This window comes from Nematolebias whitei, chromosome 10, assembly GCF_014905685.2.
Source record: "Nematolebias whitei isolate Nwh7 chromosome 10, NemWhi1, whole genome shotgun sequence".
Classification (NCBI taxonomy): domain Eukaryota; kingdom Metazoa; phylum Chordata; class Actinopteri; order Cyprinodontiformes; family Rivulidae; genus Nematolebias; species Nematolebias whitei.
In genome coordinates, this window is record NC_056507.1 from 12147197 (window position 1) to 12165934 (window position 18738).

At 38.4% G+C, this 18738-nt stretch overlaps 1 protein-coding gene across 1 annotated transcript in view; it reads right to left on the minus strand.

Annotated features, from left to right (window-relative positions):
- syt9b (synaptotagmin IXb) overlaps window positions 1-18738 on the minus strand; it is a 54444-nt gene that overhangs the window by 18699 nt on the left and 17007 nt on the right. The window contains exons 2-4 of the mRNA XM_037682639.1: window positions 14267-14442; window positions 11887-12104; window positions 11145-11685 (exon numbers count right to left, since the gene is read on the minus strand). Coding sequence (XP_037538567.1) covers window positions 11145-11685; window positions 11887-12104; window positions 14267-14442 — 935 coding nt within the window. The remainder of the gene's footprint in view (window positions 1-11144; window positions 11686-11886; window positions 12105-14266; window positions 14443-18738) is intronic.

Below are 18738 nucleotides of genomic sequence, written 5' to 3' on the forward strand. Positions count from 1 at the left end.
CACACACATCCACGGCATCTGTTACTGCAGCTCCACAAACTGATAAACGGCTGACCTGCCCGTGTTAACGGGAAAATATCTGCCTGGGGGAAGGAAGCTACTGAGTAAAACGTTGCTGAACTGGATTGTGCTGTTAACATATGATGTCATATGAAAATTATATTTCAAGGAATTCATACTGGGATGTACATTCACATCTTCTACACGTGAAAAAATGTCCAAGGAGTATAGTGCTAAGGCCACACTTTCAATGGTTTGAAGGAAATAGTAAATGGACTGCATAGCATCTTATCAAAATACTCAAAGTGCTTTACGCTACAATCTGTGTCCTCATTTACCCGTTCATACATCACTCTACTAGATCTCTACAAAGCTAATTGAACAAATCATTCTAAAGAGACTAATCTGTGATTTATCATATTCATACACCGATGGGACACATCAGAGGCCATGAGGGGTTCAGTGTCTTGCCCAGGGACACTTTGGCATGTGACTGCTGATGGAATTGAACCCCCAACTATTGCATTGGAGGATGACTACTCTAACCACTCATCCACAGCCACCCCAAAACTTTTAAATGTCTGAATTTCCAACAACAAAACTCACCTGAGAACCTGTTCCTGTTGTAAAACAAAACGGCAGAACCAATCGAGCTCCAAGGAGCTGCAGCAACAAACCAGGCCTGACATTTTCATGTCAGCACTGACTGTCCACACAGTAATGTTTATTTATTTGTTTATTTATATTTTAGTACAACAAAGTTTGGGGGGGGGGTCATTTCAGCCAAAACAGAAACAAGATTTTTTTTTGAGCTCCTAAATTTGGAATATTGGAATTTTAAACAAAAATAAAAAATTCTTCAACCTCCACTCTTTCTTTGTCCTGTGGACCTTCTGAAAACAACATCATAGGAAAGTCTTCTGCCTAACCAACGACTCCAAGCGTGACAAACAACACAACAATGACAGATTACATGCCGTGTGATCATGAACACGTTTACACATAATCAGATTATGTTTGTGTCACGGAGGCCAGATCGTCAGCAAAACCTTTACATACTGTATGGTAATATTTCAACAAGCAGACAAGGCTGAACAATAACTTCATCTTAAATAAAGCAGAACTTAAAAGTAACTCTTATTATTACACCAAATAATCTAAGACCAAAAACCTTTTTTAATCTCTCTTTAAACTCAGCAACACAAAACATTGTAGAAAACAACAACTACATCATATGCAAATTCAAAAATTGTGGGAAATGGGAATAGTTTTAAAAGTTTAAGACTCGCAAATAAAAAAAATGGACACTGATATGAACAGGGCGAGGAAAACCCTTTCATCCAGACGTTCCTTGCTTGATGCTGGGTCTGAAATCTACATTCACAGATTATGACTGACAGTTCAATACACTGAACTTTTGTGGTCTTGTGGTTTAATATGACACATAGTAGAAAATGTTCCACTTTGTCGATCCACAAAAAGGATTGGATCCATGCTCTTGTATCATCCTCATTTTTTCTTCTCATGTTTGCAGTTTGAATTATAAAACTGTACAGAGAACTGTAAACTGCCATTTGTTTACATACAGTGAGCGTTAAGTCACGTTTTGTCTGCTTCTGCTGTATTTTTGTTACAGCATCACATACAGGCCTAGCATAGTTCCTACAGTGTTTTGGCTCATTTTCATTGAGTGGATGATTTATTTTTTATTTTATTTTTTTAATGGCGCAGTTTTTAAGAATATTTTTGTGAACAACAATAACAACAAAAGATTAATTCAGGAAATTAATTAAAAAAACTTATCCATGTGAACCAGAACTACAAAAATGTATGCTATTGTTTCACACATTTGTGAAACACCAAAGTGGATGCTCAATAATCCAGGACATAATCCAACAATGGATGGTTTCTTTTTTTTTGTTGAGACATTTCGTCCTTCATCCAAAAGATGAAAAGTTTTGTTTGGTGGCTCCTCAGTCTGAAGAAGTCTGAGGAGCCACCAAACAAAACTGATTCCCACAAACAACATACTCCACAGTGGGGAAAAACAGTTTGCTAGTACTAAGATGGCCTCCAGGACCCGCCCAGGTCGGAATGCATTTAAAGCCAAGTTATTGTTTATTTGGTACCAAATGGTTTAGATTCTTAAGTCTAACTAAAACTATGCTTTAAAAATCTAAGCAATGAGGCCTAAATTTAACCAACAGTAAGTGTCACTAAAATCAAGACATTAACAAAACAAGTGTACCTTGAAGGACCTTGAAGCTGGGATGATGAAAATGTTATACAATACTCCATCTAGCAGTGGTAAAAATGTGTATCACGTTTTATTAAATTACCTTGAACGGATCAGAAGTTATGGTCCAGACAAGCAAAGACCTTGTATAACCTTTTACCTTGATTTGTGACCTTGACCTTGAAGCTGAGGTAATGAAAAGATCACGCAACAATCCTAGTGGTGGTAGAAGTTTGAATGAAGTTTTGTTAAATCTTGAACAGATCTGACGTTGTGGGGTGGATGGAGACTATACCATAATATGACCACTTTTTAATGGATGTACAATAATAATACCATATTTGGCATGGAGGCTGCACAGCTGCAGAAAGAAAAGCTTTGCAGAGAGTGGTGAAGGCTGCACAGAAATCTGTTGGAATCAGTCTCCCCACCATCACAGACATCTACACCTCCAGATGCAGGAAGAGGGCCACCTGCATCATGAAGGACCCCACCCACCCAGCACACACACTTTTTCCCCACTCCCCTCAGGAAGGAGGTTAAGGAGCATTAAGTGTAGAACCACTAGACTGAGGAACAGCTTCTACCCTGAGGCTGTTAGACTCATGAATCTCTAACTAGAATAATCACTGTGAAAAACCATATCATGTTGCTGCTGATCTGTTTCATGTTGCTGCTGATCTGTTTCAATGTTGATGTGTTCATGCGTGCACATCTGCTCACAGACTCATGTTCATGTTTGTGCTGATGTTCAATGTTTTTATGTTATGAGTGCTTAGTGTATATTTAGTTGATGCATTTCTTAGTTCATATCTTAGATGTTATTACTGTTTTTCTTATACATTTTATTGTTGGATGTAACTGGGACCCTGTGTACATAATTTCGCTCCACCACATGTACCACATGAGGTGCGAATGACAATAAAGAAACTCTGACTCTGACTCTGACTCTGATATTTTTCAAACTGCACTTAAAATCCTTGAATTTTCTCAAAAATCGACAGTGAGCCTTATAATCTGATGAACCTTATGTATTAATTCTGGCTGTGCTTACTGACCTTGAACCAATTGTATGTGGTACACGGTGCTCAAAAATCTGTCAAAACAAACTTATTTTGCTTAATGCACCTAATAATAATCCAGTGCGCCTTATAGTCCAAAAAATATGGTAATAAGAGAAAACAAAGAAATGGGGGATAAAATTGTAGTTTTGACAATCTGATCTTGGCTTTTAGGTTTCATGCATCACATTCAAATCATGATATGATTATAGATAGTGTAGGGGCAGGGCAGCCGACTCGGGACTCTGAGTTTGATCCCCAGTCAATGCACATCTCGTGGTGTCTCTGAGCAGGACACCCCATCCCCAGTTGCTCCCCGGGTGCTAGAGTTGCACTCGGGTCCAAATAATCCGACCCGGCCCCAGCCCATAGACGTCATCTCCAAACCCCACCCAATCCGACGACTTAACAGTACTTACAGGTCCGAACCCCGGGGAAAACCCCCCTACATATTAAATTAAGCTTTGACTGCTTATACCACCGACTATTATTAACAGTTGGCAGATGTGCGCTGCTGAGAGGGCAGAAGATTGGAGCTGAGGAGCCATCAAAGTGCTTCAAATGCTTCCCCTGCTTCTGCCTGCATTGGACTCTGCTGTGACACGTCGGATATTTTGTGATCTCACCTGTTTGGGTCTCGACTGCGCTCACGTCCAATGAGTGCAGCGGCTGAATGAACGTCCATTTGGGCTGATGGATCGCTGGCAGTAGTCCATCTGAAGCTTAACTGAACTTTTTACCTCTTTCAACCAAAGGGTCAGCAAGCGGTCAAATGGCCACGTGCGGCAGGTGCAGTATGGCAAGCCATGTTTGCATATATTGTATCGTCGGCCACACGTGTTCCTGATGCAATAAAAAACCCGACACCGACCCGGCCCACACATTAAGCACATTATTATGGCCTGGTCCGAATCGGGGTCGGGCGGGGCCGTGCTCCGGGTTCGGGTTAGAAATGACAGCTCTACTGGGAGCCTCCAAAGGCCGCCCACTGCTCCTCCTGGTGGTGGATGAGTTAAATGCAAAGAGCCAATTTCGCCATTGTATGGGAACATACAATGATGACAATACACAACACAGTTATTATTATTATTATTATTATTATTAATATTATTATTATTATTATTATTATTATTATTATTATTATTATTATTATAAAGCTTGGTTTAAACTTGAACATCAGGCTGACACAAAGACTGTTGACTGTTTTCACAGCTCTAAATGAGGAGGGCTTTCTGATGTTGAACTGTATAGTAAAGCTAGGTTTGCATTACAAGTTACCAAGGTAACAGACCCAGATAAAAAGGGATCCATCCATCCATTTATTCAGTGTCTGTACCCACTTAATCTTGTGTAGTGTTGCATGGAGCTGGTGCCTGACAGCGGTCAACAGATGAAAGACAGCCAGTTCATCTCACAGCCACACAGACACACACATTTCACACATGCACACAGTCCTACCATCAGCTTACAATCTTGACAACCTAATATTTATGTTTTGGGGCTGTGGGAGGAAATCAGAGTACCAGAGGAAACCCACACACAGGGAGAACGTGCAAACTTCTCACAGAAAGACCCCAGCTGATCAGAGCAGGTAAAATATTTAATGCATATTCATCTGTCACTGCACAGTTTTGTTGTTTTTGAATAACATTTTGCTTAACTATGAATTAATTAAAGTTGTGAAAGGCCAGCCCTGTCTATTGTTATCTGTGGTGAAACATGCATGATTAATAAGGGAATATATTTGGAGATTTGCCTCCTCTGACTTGGACACATGAGACGGAGCAGATATACTTCCATATCAGATGCCTCAGATGAGCATCTAACCCATTTATATTGGCCTCATTTAGCTGGGGATGCTGCTTGATTCTGGAGGGGATGAACAATATTTGTGAACAAACAAGCTGCGTCTGTGTGTTAAGAGGTGGGGGTGTTTCTTTCCCACTGGGTCTATGCATTAACGAGCACAAACAGGTTGGAGCTTGTTTAGTGCTGACCAAGCTAACGATCATTGTCTTCCTTTGAACTTAATTACTTGAAGAGGAGCAGCTGTGATGTTTGTGTGCATTTCAAATCCTCGTAATAAAACTATTCTAGTAGACAAGTGGCCAAACTCCAGCCTTTAGGAGCCACATGCATGAAAGGCTTTATGGATTTACAAAGAAAAGATGGAGACAATCCATGCAGATTTGTTTTGTGTACAGTCCTTTGTTAAGAATTGTTTAGGCTTTTTTTTTGGTGCAGAATTCTGCTTTCAGCTCATATATGTCTTTTCAATGCATAAATAACATACATATAAATACAAACAGCAAGGGAGAAAAATTATTATAAACTGAGAGTCTCTGTTCTGACATCACAAAAAGAAGAGAAAATGGCAACAATAAAAACAAAACACGGCAGATTTCTGTTCAGATTGTCCTCCCCAATAATTATTCCAGACTTTTATTTTCTGCAGCATTCCTATGACCCGATCAGATATTGTTTCAGCTATAATTAAAAGCTTAAAATTATTTGAATAAAGCCATCGGCTGTCACGTCAGTTTTACACCAAGATCATCTCGTGCTGAGAAGCAACAGTTATAGTTGTTGATTCCAAATAGTTATTGGCAAAACTTTAGATAAATGTTGGGGATCAGTCTCGGCTACTACCACACCCACATCAAGGATTGTGCCTTCTGGTCATGCCACAGTGGACGCTGAGCTGTTTGATAAAACAGTTCGACAAAAATGGTCTCGCAGACCGGGATGTCTTTAAGCTGCGGGTTCAAATCATAACAAATAACTCAATTAAACAATTTGTTGTGGTTAACTTATTTAACTAAATGCAAAGAAGACGAAAAATTTAAATCATTGTAATGCCACTTTGATGATATGCGACTTATCTGTGCTGCTGATTATCCATGCTGCTGATCTCTTGCCTTTATGCTGCTGTGTTCATACCCATCTGCTCACTACAGACTCATGTTCAGGCTGCTGTTTTAATGATTTTACATTATTAGTATTTAGCGTATATCTTGGATTTTTAGCTTATCGTTTGGCGTTCGTTTAGCATATATCTTAGTGTATATCTTAGATTCTTACATACTGTTTCTTTTTATACTTTATATTTTTGCTATTTTGGGGTGTAACTGAGACTTTGACTACACAATTTTGTTCCACCTGAACCTTGAACTTTGAACCTTGAATGTTGCTGTGCATCATCACTGATCTTCTTCTTTTGGTTAAAACAAAACAAAACAAAAAAAAAAAAACCTGTGTTGAATCCTGCAGCCGGTGGTTGCACAGACCTCATGTCTTCATTTCATCACATTATTGAGCTATAAGGCTGGTTCACCTTTTCACATTCCGACCTTTTCGTTCTTTACTCTCCCAGTTTCTGAACTAACTTGTGTCGCTGCTTGAATTTAAACTACATATTCAGCCAACCTGTTCTTCCAGACTACTTGCTGTTATAAAAGCAACTAAAAAATAGCCTATATAATTTTCACCATGTGGGTTTGTTTGTGTTTGTTGTTTGCAGTTGTGCTGTTGCCATGGGTACTTTAAAAATCACAATTTCTGAATTTGGACAGTGGGTTTTTGTCTTTCAAGTGAGTAAAGGATCAGAAAAGTGCAGGAGTTTGCTCACTTTCAAAAAGCACCAACTCTCGTTAACGATCGCTGTGTTGCCTAGCAACATATTGTGCAAAATTGCAACCTGTGTCGTATTTAAATCGTGTGCCTTTTAATTCAATCATAAATATCAGGCTGTTTTATTAGGGCATTTTATTATCTGTTGGGGCTCATTTGTGTTGATCTATATAATCTATATATAATCTGGAAAGTGATTTTTTTTTTTTTAGTTTCTAATAATCGATACATAATCTGAAACGTTTTTTTAATTTCTGTCATTTCTGGAAAAAGCTGTACAACCCCACGGTGGTTTAGATGATTTATAATAGTCAAGTTCAACAGAATTATTATTATTTTTTTTTATTCTCATGACATTTTTGTCATACATGTATTTGTTTCCAGGTAAAACAAACTGTGATCATAAACAGATAAAAATGGTAAAATGCTTGCTGTGTCTCATGTTTAGTGGCTCTTTATGCAATGATCGTGAACATCAACCAACAATAACTGGAGCCAGATGCTACAAATTTGCAAGACACTAAACTACAGTTACTTGTTTGCAGAAAAGGACATAATGGTAATGAAACAGCTTTAGCAACACCCATAAAAAACATCTCAAACTACTCAAAGAATACAGCAGTAGCAAGTCAAAGCATGTTGATTTAAATCAGTAATCTACTCAACATTTTAATTAAAGAAAACAGAAAATAAACCAAGCTCATGCTTTAGCTACAGACTACTATTCATCTTGTGGTCAGCTTACCTTGGTTTGGTTTGAGCTAAACGCTTATCTTAGAAAACACAACCAGGTAATAATAATTTACAGGTGTAATGTTTAATGGTGTTTCTATAATCGTTTAGTGTGGTAGAACATTGAAAAGTAATGAGCTCGTCTTTGCTTTCTGAGGAATCTGGTCAAGTTTTTACAACATTTGGAGCTAGGAAAAGATAAATTTGCAGCATAAACTGTCAAAAATCCATGTAAAAGACAATAGTGTTTTGTTTTTTTGTAAGTTTAAAACTAAAAATTTAAGAAGATGAAATCAAAGACTGAAAAAAAATGTAGCCACTGTGAATAAGTTGGTGTTTTTCAGGGTGAAAAATTGCCCAGTGTAGCCTGCAGTGACTTCAGAAATCCTCTCAGAACAGCAATTTTTGCTGCTTTCATTCCTGTGGTAAACAGTGCAAAAACATTGATTAAATTAGCAGTCTGTTGACCTCGTTTCTTTGTGTATATGTTTACAGGCACAATATTGCAATCAAAGATCTAACTTTGCCCGTTGCTTATGAGTTTACCTAAGTTTAGCATCTGTTCTTTAAAAAACAAAAAAGTAAACTACTGTGCGCAAACTTTCTATATTTCAAAGAAATAGAGAAGTATGAACTAATCTTTTTAAAGCTAAAAAATTACCCAAAAACATGTACAGCATATACTTGTACTTAAAGGGTGAAAGTGATTTTAATGTGACAGGAATAACGACTTTCTAATAGATCATTAGTAAAAGCAAAGACAAAAGATGCAGGTAAATCTTCCAAACCCAATTCTAAAAAGTTGTCAAGTATAATGTAAATTTATATATTTTCCACCAAAATGGATCAGTTTACTGTGTTCCATTGTGAATACAATATTGGTTTATAAGATTTGCAAATAATTGTGTTTTGTTTTATTTGCACATTATACAACATGCCAAACATTTTCAGAATTGGGATTGTACGTACTATATCAAAAACTAGGCCATGATACTTCATGTTTTATTTTTTTACTACTTATTCAAAGTTGAATGTCATATTGTTTTAACTCTTGTGAATTATGAAACAAGAGTATCACATTACTCGCCGGTTGACGATCTTTTATGCAGCAATGGCCTGGACAAGCCTTGTATAACATTTGACCTCATTTGTGACCTTGATTTTGAGGGGTTGAAAAGTATTCGCAATACTCCGTCTAGCAACGATGCATGTGTGTATGTTGTATGTATTTTTCGTGAAATTAACTTGAGCGAGTCAGAAGTTAAAATTAGACTATGTCTCGCCACTGATTGGCATATAAAAATGCATGTATTTTGTATTGATGCAAGGTCAAAAATATCTAAAACTTAATTAGTTACATACTTGCACTACCAGTTTGTGAAAAACTCATCAAATAAACAGAATACCTAGAGGTAATCATGGCTTGGTCATGGCAGTAGTCTCTCGCTACTTCGTGGTTTGACTTTCACGGACTCGCTTTTTCATGGGTTTTCAGCGATTGTAAACTTTCATATAACTCACGTGATTGGGACGTATGGGATAAAAAATGAACGGACAAAAAAATTGTACAGGTGCTGCCATTTTGTAAATTTTTTTTCTCAATAAATCTATACTGTAAAACCAGTCAAAAGAACTACGCTACCCAGAAGCCAACAGTGCTTCCAGACGCTGCATTCTGCCAAAATGGAGGGAAAGTTTTTTTGCAATGCAAATCTACGTTATCTATGAAGCTCACAGAACTGGCAGGAAAGTCACAAATAATCCTGAAGCTTCCTGAAGCTCAATTATCCACGCGCACATCAACTTGGACAGGGCGGTGGGCGTCGTCGCTGCAGTGTAGGTCTGCCCAGACCGGAACTGAGCTGCTGGTCTGCAGAGCTGGTGAGTAAAAATTTGCAGTACTGTACAGTACATGTTGTTACAATTACATAGGTTTAAGTGTTTAGAACATTGCAAGAGTGTGGGAAGGGTTTAAATTCAATTCCATTCAAAAATACTTTATTAAACCCAAAGGGAAGTTAAATGTTGTAACTCATCATCCTGGTTTCATTAGAGTTGTTATAGATGCTGATGGCTGTGCACAGGAAGGATCTCTTGAAGCGATCTGTCTTACAGCAGATCTGAAGAAACTGCAGATGTTGATCTGTCTACTGGAACTTGGTGGGTTTCTCAGTCTTCTTGGGCAGCAGGACCTCCTGAATCTTGGGCAGAACTCGTTCCTGAGCGATGGTCACTCCTCCCAGCAACTTGTTGAGCTTCTCATAATTGCGGACAGACAGCAGGTGTCTGTGGATGATCTTGGTCTTCTTGTAGTCACGACTAGCGTTTTCTGCTAGCTCCAGGGTCTCAGCGGTCAGGTACTCAAACACCTCAGCCAGGTAGATGGGGATGCATCCACGGCACCTCGTTTTTAACTCATTTGTGATTTGAGGCTGTAGCAAAGATATTATTTGAGCTTTGGAGATGTTAATCAGCTGCTCCCTGTTGTAATAACCACCTTGTTGTCATGGTTACGCATCATAACAGATATCCAAAAGCAAAAAGGTTTCAGTAAAAATCCTTCCAGCTGCACATCATCTGATATCAGAGGAAATAATCATCCAAAAAATGTGATTTACATCCAGAAAAAAAGAGGAATTAAAGTTTTCAAAAGCAACATCCCAGAATGAATGTAACAAAGCTACTCCAACATGCAGCCGCCTTGAGTGGCGCAATTCTAGAACTTATAAAGTCTTAAAATATTTTAAAAATACTAAAATATTTGCATTTTTCACCTACCGCGGTGGTGTGTGGAACGCAACCCCCATGATAATCGAGGGACTACTGTAACCTGATTATGTGTAAACAGGTTCATGATCACAGATTATTGTGATTTGACACAGCTGAGTGACAAAAACAAAACAAAACAAAAACAGTTTTTATGTCTCAAATGAGCCGTGTAGAGCTGCAGTTTTCTCTAAATGAGTAAGGCAAACCGTAAAGGATTTCCTGGCAGGAGAACCAAAATTCCTCTTCAATAGATTTAATCTAAGTGAATTATGTAATCTGGACAGGTTGCTGTTTCTCTGTCAACCCCAGTCTTATGTCACTGTAGATCTGGGTCACTACCCCCAAGTGTCTTCTACTGCTTTCATGAAACATTAACTGCCTCTAAGTATATTTCTGTGTCTTCGCCTCTCAAACTGCAGATCATTTCCATTTGGGACTGAGAATAAGACACAAGGTAGTTGGTATATATGTAACCCCTCTGCTTTTGTCAAAGACAAGCACAGTTTATGCTTGTTTTAATTGTTTGGGCAGATTTGTACCGACTGCAAAAAATGAGCATTTAAGCTTATATGATACTGCAGGTTTAGCAGATCTGCAAATTGAGTCACTTGAAAAGCTGCTCATTTGCTCACTGATAAGAGCTGTAAAGAAGTAATTGTGCAGAAGAAAAGAAAGAAAGACAGACAGAATTTAGAGAAGAAGATTGATGTTCTCACCGAGGTGACATATTGTATGTCCCGGCACAGCTTCGTCTCCCGCGGAAAGTCAGCCAGATCCAAGAAGTTGTCCACCACCACTTGGCCTATCAAATCATGGCGAGAGAACCTGTCAAAGTCATAGACGCTGAAGTGCAATTTACGGTTCGACAGCTCCGAGTATGCCACGGGGAAAAGAAACACCTCATCAAACACGGGGTTGAGAGTTTTGCGGTGCACCTTGGTCTGGTGCTTGTTTTTGCGGTCAGGCAGCAGGTAGATCTTGACGTAAGGATCGGAGGTCCCTGAGAAGTCCTTGGCGGGCAGGTCCAGGGCCTTGTGGATCTTCACGATCAGCTGCTCCAGATCAAAGTCAAATTTTAAGATGAAGTAAAGGCGCCCACAGCTGTTGGTCCGACGGCCGTCCTCCGCATCCACCGACCGCTGCTTGTACAGTTCTGGTTTGATTCGACCCAAACCTGAAAGGGAGTCCTGACGCTGGAACTGAGCAGGGTTGAAGTCAGGATTGGACAAGTTCATCTGACGACGAATGGAGTTGTGCCTGCAGGAAAGAAGTTTGAACTTGTTATACATCAGCTCTTTTTACACTGAACATTCTGTAAACTTCACTTCTTTTTATTTCAAGCCAGTTGTGTGTCTACCACCTGGTAAAGTACACACACATGCTGAGATGTTTGTGGAGGAAACATCTGCATTCATCACCTAAATTCAACTCATTTTTCAGGTTTTCATGTGTACTGACCGTACAGACGATGTAGGCTCAGTAATCTGCCTCTGAACCCTGTCCCTGGCCAGAGTGTGAACCTGGTTTCTCTCCACCTTAGTCTGGGTCTCCAGTGGGATGTCGGGCGATGTGTGGCTGATCTTTAGGGCTGATTCTGGAACAGCCACAGCCAACGGGGGACCCGGAGGCTCCTTTACACAGCCATCCTCACTGTACTCCCTTTCCTCTCCATCCACCTAAAAAAATTAATCACATTGGCAGTGGTAGTTTAGAGAGACAAACAGTTGGAAACAGCTCTCTCTTTTTTTTTTTTTTTTTGCTTTTGATAAATCCTTGTCATTACTGTGATATTTTCCAGTATTTAGAAAAAATAATTAACATCTATATGGATCATTGCACATATTTCTGATTTCAAATTTTGTGAAATGACAACATGTTTTTCTGGAGATTGACACATGGAATCCACTTATCCAAGAATCCAAAAATGAGACTAAAGTTCAGCCTGAAGCTTTCATTCTAGTAGGAAATGAACCAGGATTTTGTGTGTGTTTCAAACAAGTATACAAATCTTTAGGATATGTCTTGATGTGGAAAAGAAGTTGAAGACAAATATTTTAATTAAGTGAGATGATGCTCATGGTTTTGTTTATTTAAACTATGTTCTTTAGTCTTCTATATCTAACAAGGGAGCAAGGGGTGACAAAAATCACCTAGACATTTTGGACTCCAATAGTTTTAGATGCAAATCAGATTTGAGTACAAGTGATCTAAACTTAAAGGATTATTTTTTTCCCTACTAAAAACTGGTTAACCAACAGATGCCAGCGATAAAGTCTGTAATCACTTGACTCCTAAACTTTAAACAAAATGGTCTCTCTTATGATCACTAATGGCAATGTTCACCAGATCAACTCTAAATAAACTAATTAACAAGCCTGAGCTACAAGAAAAATATTAATAAATCTTCTAAATTAAGACTTCTACTAATTTCTTCTTTCTTTAAGATCATAGATGAAACAAAATACTGTTGGAATATACACGGAAGATGGACAAGACTTTATGGTGCAAATAAAATGTGTGATGTGGCAAATAAAAATAGAGCATCATGGTGGAAAAGTTTAATTGAATTAGTTAAATACTGTGGTGCTGGTGGTGGTATCATGGTGTGGGCACAAGTCTGCTGTATTGGTAAAAGTTACCAAATGTATGTAAGACAATCCACCAAAAACTCAAATGAAAATGAGCTTAAATCTTTAAAGATGTTTGTGAATGGTCAAATTTGATTTTTGACCATGACCTTTGAATTGGTAGTGGTATTTGACACCTTTGCTTACATATATTTACTTTTACAGTAGTACTTATGAGCCCAAATATCAAGATATTGCTATGAATATATAAAACTCCAAAGGATTAAAAAACTTGACACCCCTTTACAGTAAGACTCCCCTTATAATAAATGGTTTATAGATATGCTATTAATTCCTCTAAAAATACTTTATAAATCATTAATAACTGCTTATTATGCATTAATTAAGGGTGAGAAAGAGAAAACTGACCAGTTTCTTGCCAAATAGTGAGCCATATCTGCCACCCATATATTTCATGTAGAGTTGTTATATTAAACATTAAGTTACTACCTTGTAAGCCTATTTTTTAGCATATTGTACTTTATTGTTGCATTATAAGTATATATATAGTTGTAAATGCTTATAATGCAGTGATAAAGTATAATATTATATGCTAAAAAAATAGGTTTACAGATGCTTTTTGTGCTTACAAGGTAGTAACTTAGTCTGAAATGTTTAATATCAATAAAGGGAGCCTTATTGTAAAATGGTACCAAAAAATTTACATTATAATTTAAATCCTGAAACAGTTTTATTGATAATAATTTTAGTCATATTCATTTTGTTGTGAAATGGTATGTTGCGTCAGCCCTGATTTTGAACAATAGAACTGTAGAAGACTCTGTAAGAGTGGGACACGTTGTATTAAATGCTGTATGAGTTTGAGCCAAACATTTCTGAAACTGCAAACAGACTCTGGATCATACTGGAATTTTAACAAAGGATTTAAACAAAAGTGTCCCAGGAGGATTTTTATCGAAACAATAAATGCTTTTATTTTTCAACAACTGTATCTTAATGTCCTGATGCATGCTCAATAATCCAGGTGGATGAATCTCACAAGGTTGAGTCAGGTCCTCTGGACGGATTCTTCTTCTTTATTGAAATGTTTCATCTTATATTCAAAAGACTGAAGATGTCATTTAGATAAAAGACAAAGCATTTCAACAAAGAAGAATCCATCCAGAGGATTCATCCTTCAACAGAGACTCAACCTCCTTAAAATTGTATTTTAAATTTCCTCAAACACCAGTTTGAGTCTGACTCCTTACCTCTGTGAGGACTGGTTGTTGGTCGCCTCCCAAGAAGTGCGCCCCTTTGAGGACATCTGGGAGGAAGCGACCACTCAGTGGCACCCAGCACAACTTCCATGAGACGAAAAGGGAGACGCTGAAAAGCGCCAGACCACAAGTGGTGACCAGCAGGGACAACAGGCTCACCGACACATCTACAGAGAAAGGACAGGTGCTCAGTGAAGAGGCGACGCGGCTTTGCCAGGGAAAACTGTTGGCTCAGACAAACCTACAGCAGAGCTCCAGAGAGGACAGACTGTGTTTATTCTGATTTTATAAATGAGAATTTAAAAAAGTGAACCATTCTCTCTCTGAAGGCAAACACGTCAGATACATATTAGTTCATCAGAACACAGAAAAATGGAACTGCCAGCAGCAGAGAATTCTCATCACTGCTTAAAACCAATTTGCGTCGTTATAAATGCATGTTTTTAAGCAATATTTTTTTAATTAGTTTTGCTAGTGTTGCTTTCTACAAAGTATATCAGTAAAATAATGTAATTGTCTTTTTCATTACAGTTTTTGTGAAGCATGTCAAAGAAAAGCAATAAAGAGGAAAAACATCAGACACTTCTAAGCATTAAGCCTTTTTTTTTTTTGGTTACATTTTTATCTTTATGTATTAATTTAGGTCTTTGCCATCCATTATGTGTTCAACCATTTGTGTTCAGAGCTACTGGGTTTGATCAGATCAAGCCTCTGAAACCTGTAACCACATGCAGAATTTGGTATTACTCCTCGTGCCTTTAGAGTAGATATTCTGTCCACATTTAGGTTGAACACCAGTAAGCAGATGCTGGGGTTCTATAGTATGCAAATAGTGGACCACATTCCACAAGGTAGGCATTAAAAATCTGACTTTAACGTGTGTATCTCTGGTGTCCTGAATACAAACGAAAGTGTGAAATACTATCCCTGTGAAGAATAAGTACTGTGACATAAACGGTAAACATCATGACGTGTTCCTGTTACGTTTACTTTGTATACAGTAGTCCATTGATACTTTGTGGTTCGACATTTGTGGACTCATTCTTTCGCGGGTTTTCAACGTAAGATTGTAAATGCTAAATGGACTGTACTTATAGCGTCTTTCTATCTTATCAAGACACTCGAAACCTTTTACACTACAATATGTGCCTCATGTACCCATTCATACAGCACTCTACTAGATCTCTGCAAAGCTAATTGAACAAATCATTCAAAAGAGACTAATCAGTGCTTTATCACATTCATACACCGATGGGACACACATCAGAGGCAACGAGGGGTTCAATGTCTTGCCCCAACTTTTGTATTACAGGACGACTGCTCTGACCACTACACGATTGTACACGACACATGATTGTCAATTTTAATATTACTCACATGATTGGGACGGTATGGGATAAAAAGGTGACGGGAGCGGGAACCAACCAATAGGACAGGTGCCACCATTTTGTAGTTTTCTTTCAATTATTGTATACTGTAATGCAAGTCAAAAGAACTACATGTCCCAGAAGCCAACAGTGCTTTCTGCCAAAAAGAACAGCAATGGAGGTAGCTAACAGTAGTGGAGAAACCGGTGTGGTAAAAATAGTTTTGCATTGCAGAGTCAGAAGCAACGATCTATCTATTAACTCACAGAACTGGCAGGAAACTAACAAATAATCCTAAAGCTGAACTCATCCTTCAAGCTGTAGTATCTTCACTGGTACATGTACGTATGTAGTTAAAATTAGAACATTAAGAACGTTGCAAGAGTGTGGGAAGGGTTTATCAAGCCTTGAAATACTGTATATATAAATACTAAAATAAATATATTGTTCCTACTTCACTGTTTTTCCCCGATCTCAGTGGTGTCTGGAACTTAACCACCGCAATAATCGGGGGACTTCTGTATTTTGGTTGGACGGTGGAAAAGTTGGTGTACTACAGCTTGAGAATCACTTGTGCCAAGTAGCCTTGTCATAACCTCATTATTGTTTTTGTTGGTGTGGTTATTTTTTTCAGCCACATTCACAGGTGAGTATAAAGGAGAGGCTCACACGGTGGTTGTTGTGGAAATTATTAGCTTTTAGCCTCACACAATGCATCTGCTTTGAAATATTATGATGATGAGAAATATTGTTTGCTGCATTTGTCCCTGTTGAATAACAACAGTAACAATATTGTTTTATTAGTTGCTGGTGTTTAGAGTCTTTTTAAAGCAACGCTCAGTGTACATGTTGAAGACTCTTACTGTGAAGGACTTACTGTGAAGTTGTGTGTCCTGCTTGACACTGCTGGTGGATTGTTGCTTTACCCAGAATAAGAGCAACCGCAGAACATGACAACCAGCAACACCTGTGCATTGCACTGACATCAAGCACGCAAAAAGAATAAAAATTAAAAAGATGGAGGCAAATCTGTCACGCCAGCAGCTGCATTATGCAACAGGTACTGTTTGCACAGTGAAGCATCCGGCTGTAAAACATTATTGCTGGGTCACAGCTACATCAGCTGTGATATTAGGACGTGCATGTGAGGTGAATGTGATATTTCAAAGTTGCTGCCTTCATATCATGAAAGGTATGAACTTGACAGATAAATCTGTTGCCACCTGGCATTGCTGGATATCCCAGAGGTTCTGATTTGTAAAGAGGCAATGAGATATTTTCTGCAGCAGCACATCTCAAGCGACATGAAAGGCAGATACGCAAACATGAGAGGAGGGTCTCGGTTACACTCCAAAACAACTTTATGCTTCATAACATGTGAGAACCCAGCATGGAAAATTGGGCAGACTGTTGCTTCAGCTGAGCTTCTATTAAAAACACTGTAATTAGCTTATTTTTGAATGAAAACAATCAGAATGATGCTTATCCTCTCTTTTATTGGCCATGATTAGACTCCATCTCTATAGAGGATCTACAAAATATCCACAAGTGGCTTTAATGAGATCATCAAGCATGAGTGATGTTATCCATTAACAGAGGAGCGGTTTTTCCTTTAACAGCTGGGTAATAGCACAGTAATGCTCGCTGAGACGTCTTTCTTGGGAAGCAGCCTTTCAGAAAGTTGTCTGAAAGAACTGCCTGCTGAGGTAAGAAGCTTTTCAGAAGAATGGTTTCAGAGATGACGGCGTCCTCTGTGTCTGCCTCTCTGGCCTGTTTTCTTTGCTGCTAGTCATTCTGAATCAGACTCAACAGCAAGAGAAAATGCCTGAATTTTTCAGCAGGTTCTGTAATAAAGCAACAAAATCAATGATCCACTGAGTTTCCATCCTCAGTGTCCAAGAAAAGGTTTTACTTTTTGTAAATGGAAGGAGAGAAGGATGAACAAAGGGTATTTCCATATCTTCCTCTTCGCTCTGTGACGGATGACCTATAAGCTATTTGAATTTTTTTATTTGTCATGTCAGTACAATCTTTATTTTCCTTCAAGAACTAGAATTATAATTTCCAACTTTGGCAAAATTCAACGACTGTCTTTAATATTTCTTTTGAATAATTACAAGACCGCAACAAAGGGGAAAACTGCAATTCAAAGATAATATACACAGCTTCATATCAATAATGCAGAACAGAAGGGAACAAGCTAAAAACAAAAGGTGTGTTTTCAACATAGTTGGTGTTTTGATGATGTATTGCATCAATGCTTTACAGAAAAGCATCCCATGAATCAGCTAAAACAAATAAGTTGCATAAGTTTCTAATTAACACAATGAAGTCTTCATTTATGAATCATAAATTCCAGCAGTGTTTGTGCAGAAAGCTCAGTTGTTTGAGGTTCTGTCGATACTGACTTTTGGCTGCGGTGTCTAAATCACAAACACCAATTAGATTTCAGTCACTTCTGAATGGTTCTGTGACAAAAAATAAGAGGTTTGAACAATTGGAACACACACAGTGAGAGAAACCTTCACAACATGTATGATATGCTGCACAGCCGATGACAATACCTGCTAAATCAAGCTATGCTATAGAGCCTAAAATTAAATGGCAAAGATTAGGGTCTCGAATGGTCTCCATAGCGACGATCGCTGTTTTTTGTTCTGCAAGCAGATGGTTGTTAACAGGAATTGCATGAAGCCAGGAATATGGTTGTATAGTATAGAAAAGTTTACACGACAATGGTGAGACCAGCCATGTTGTATGGTCTGGAGACGGTGGCATTGTCAAACAGACAGGAGAAAGAACTGGAAGTGGCAGAAATGAAGATGTTTAAGTTCTCCTTAGGAGTGACAAGGATGGATAAGATTAGGAATGAGATCATCAGAGGTACAGCACAGGTTGGACAACTGGGAGATAAAGGTAGAGAGGACATACTGAGATGGTTTGGACATGTCCAGTGGAGGGACAGTGGGTATATTGGTAGAAGGATGTTAGAAATGCAGCTGCCAGGAAAAAGACAAAGAGGATCTATATGGATGCAGTTAGAGAGGACATGGAGGTAGTTGGAGTGAGGACAGAGATGGAGGATGATGATTCGCT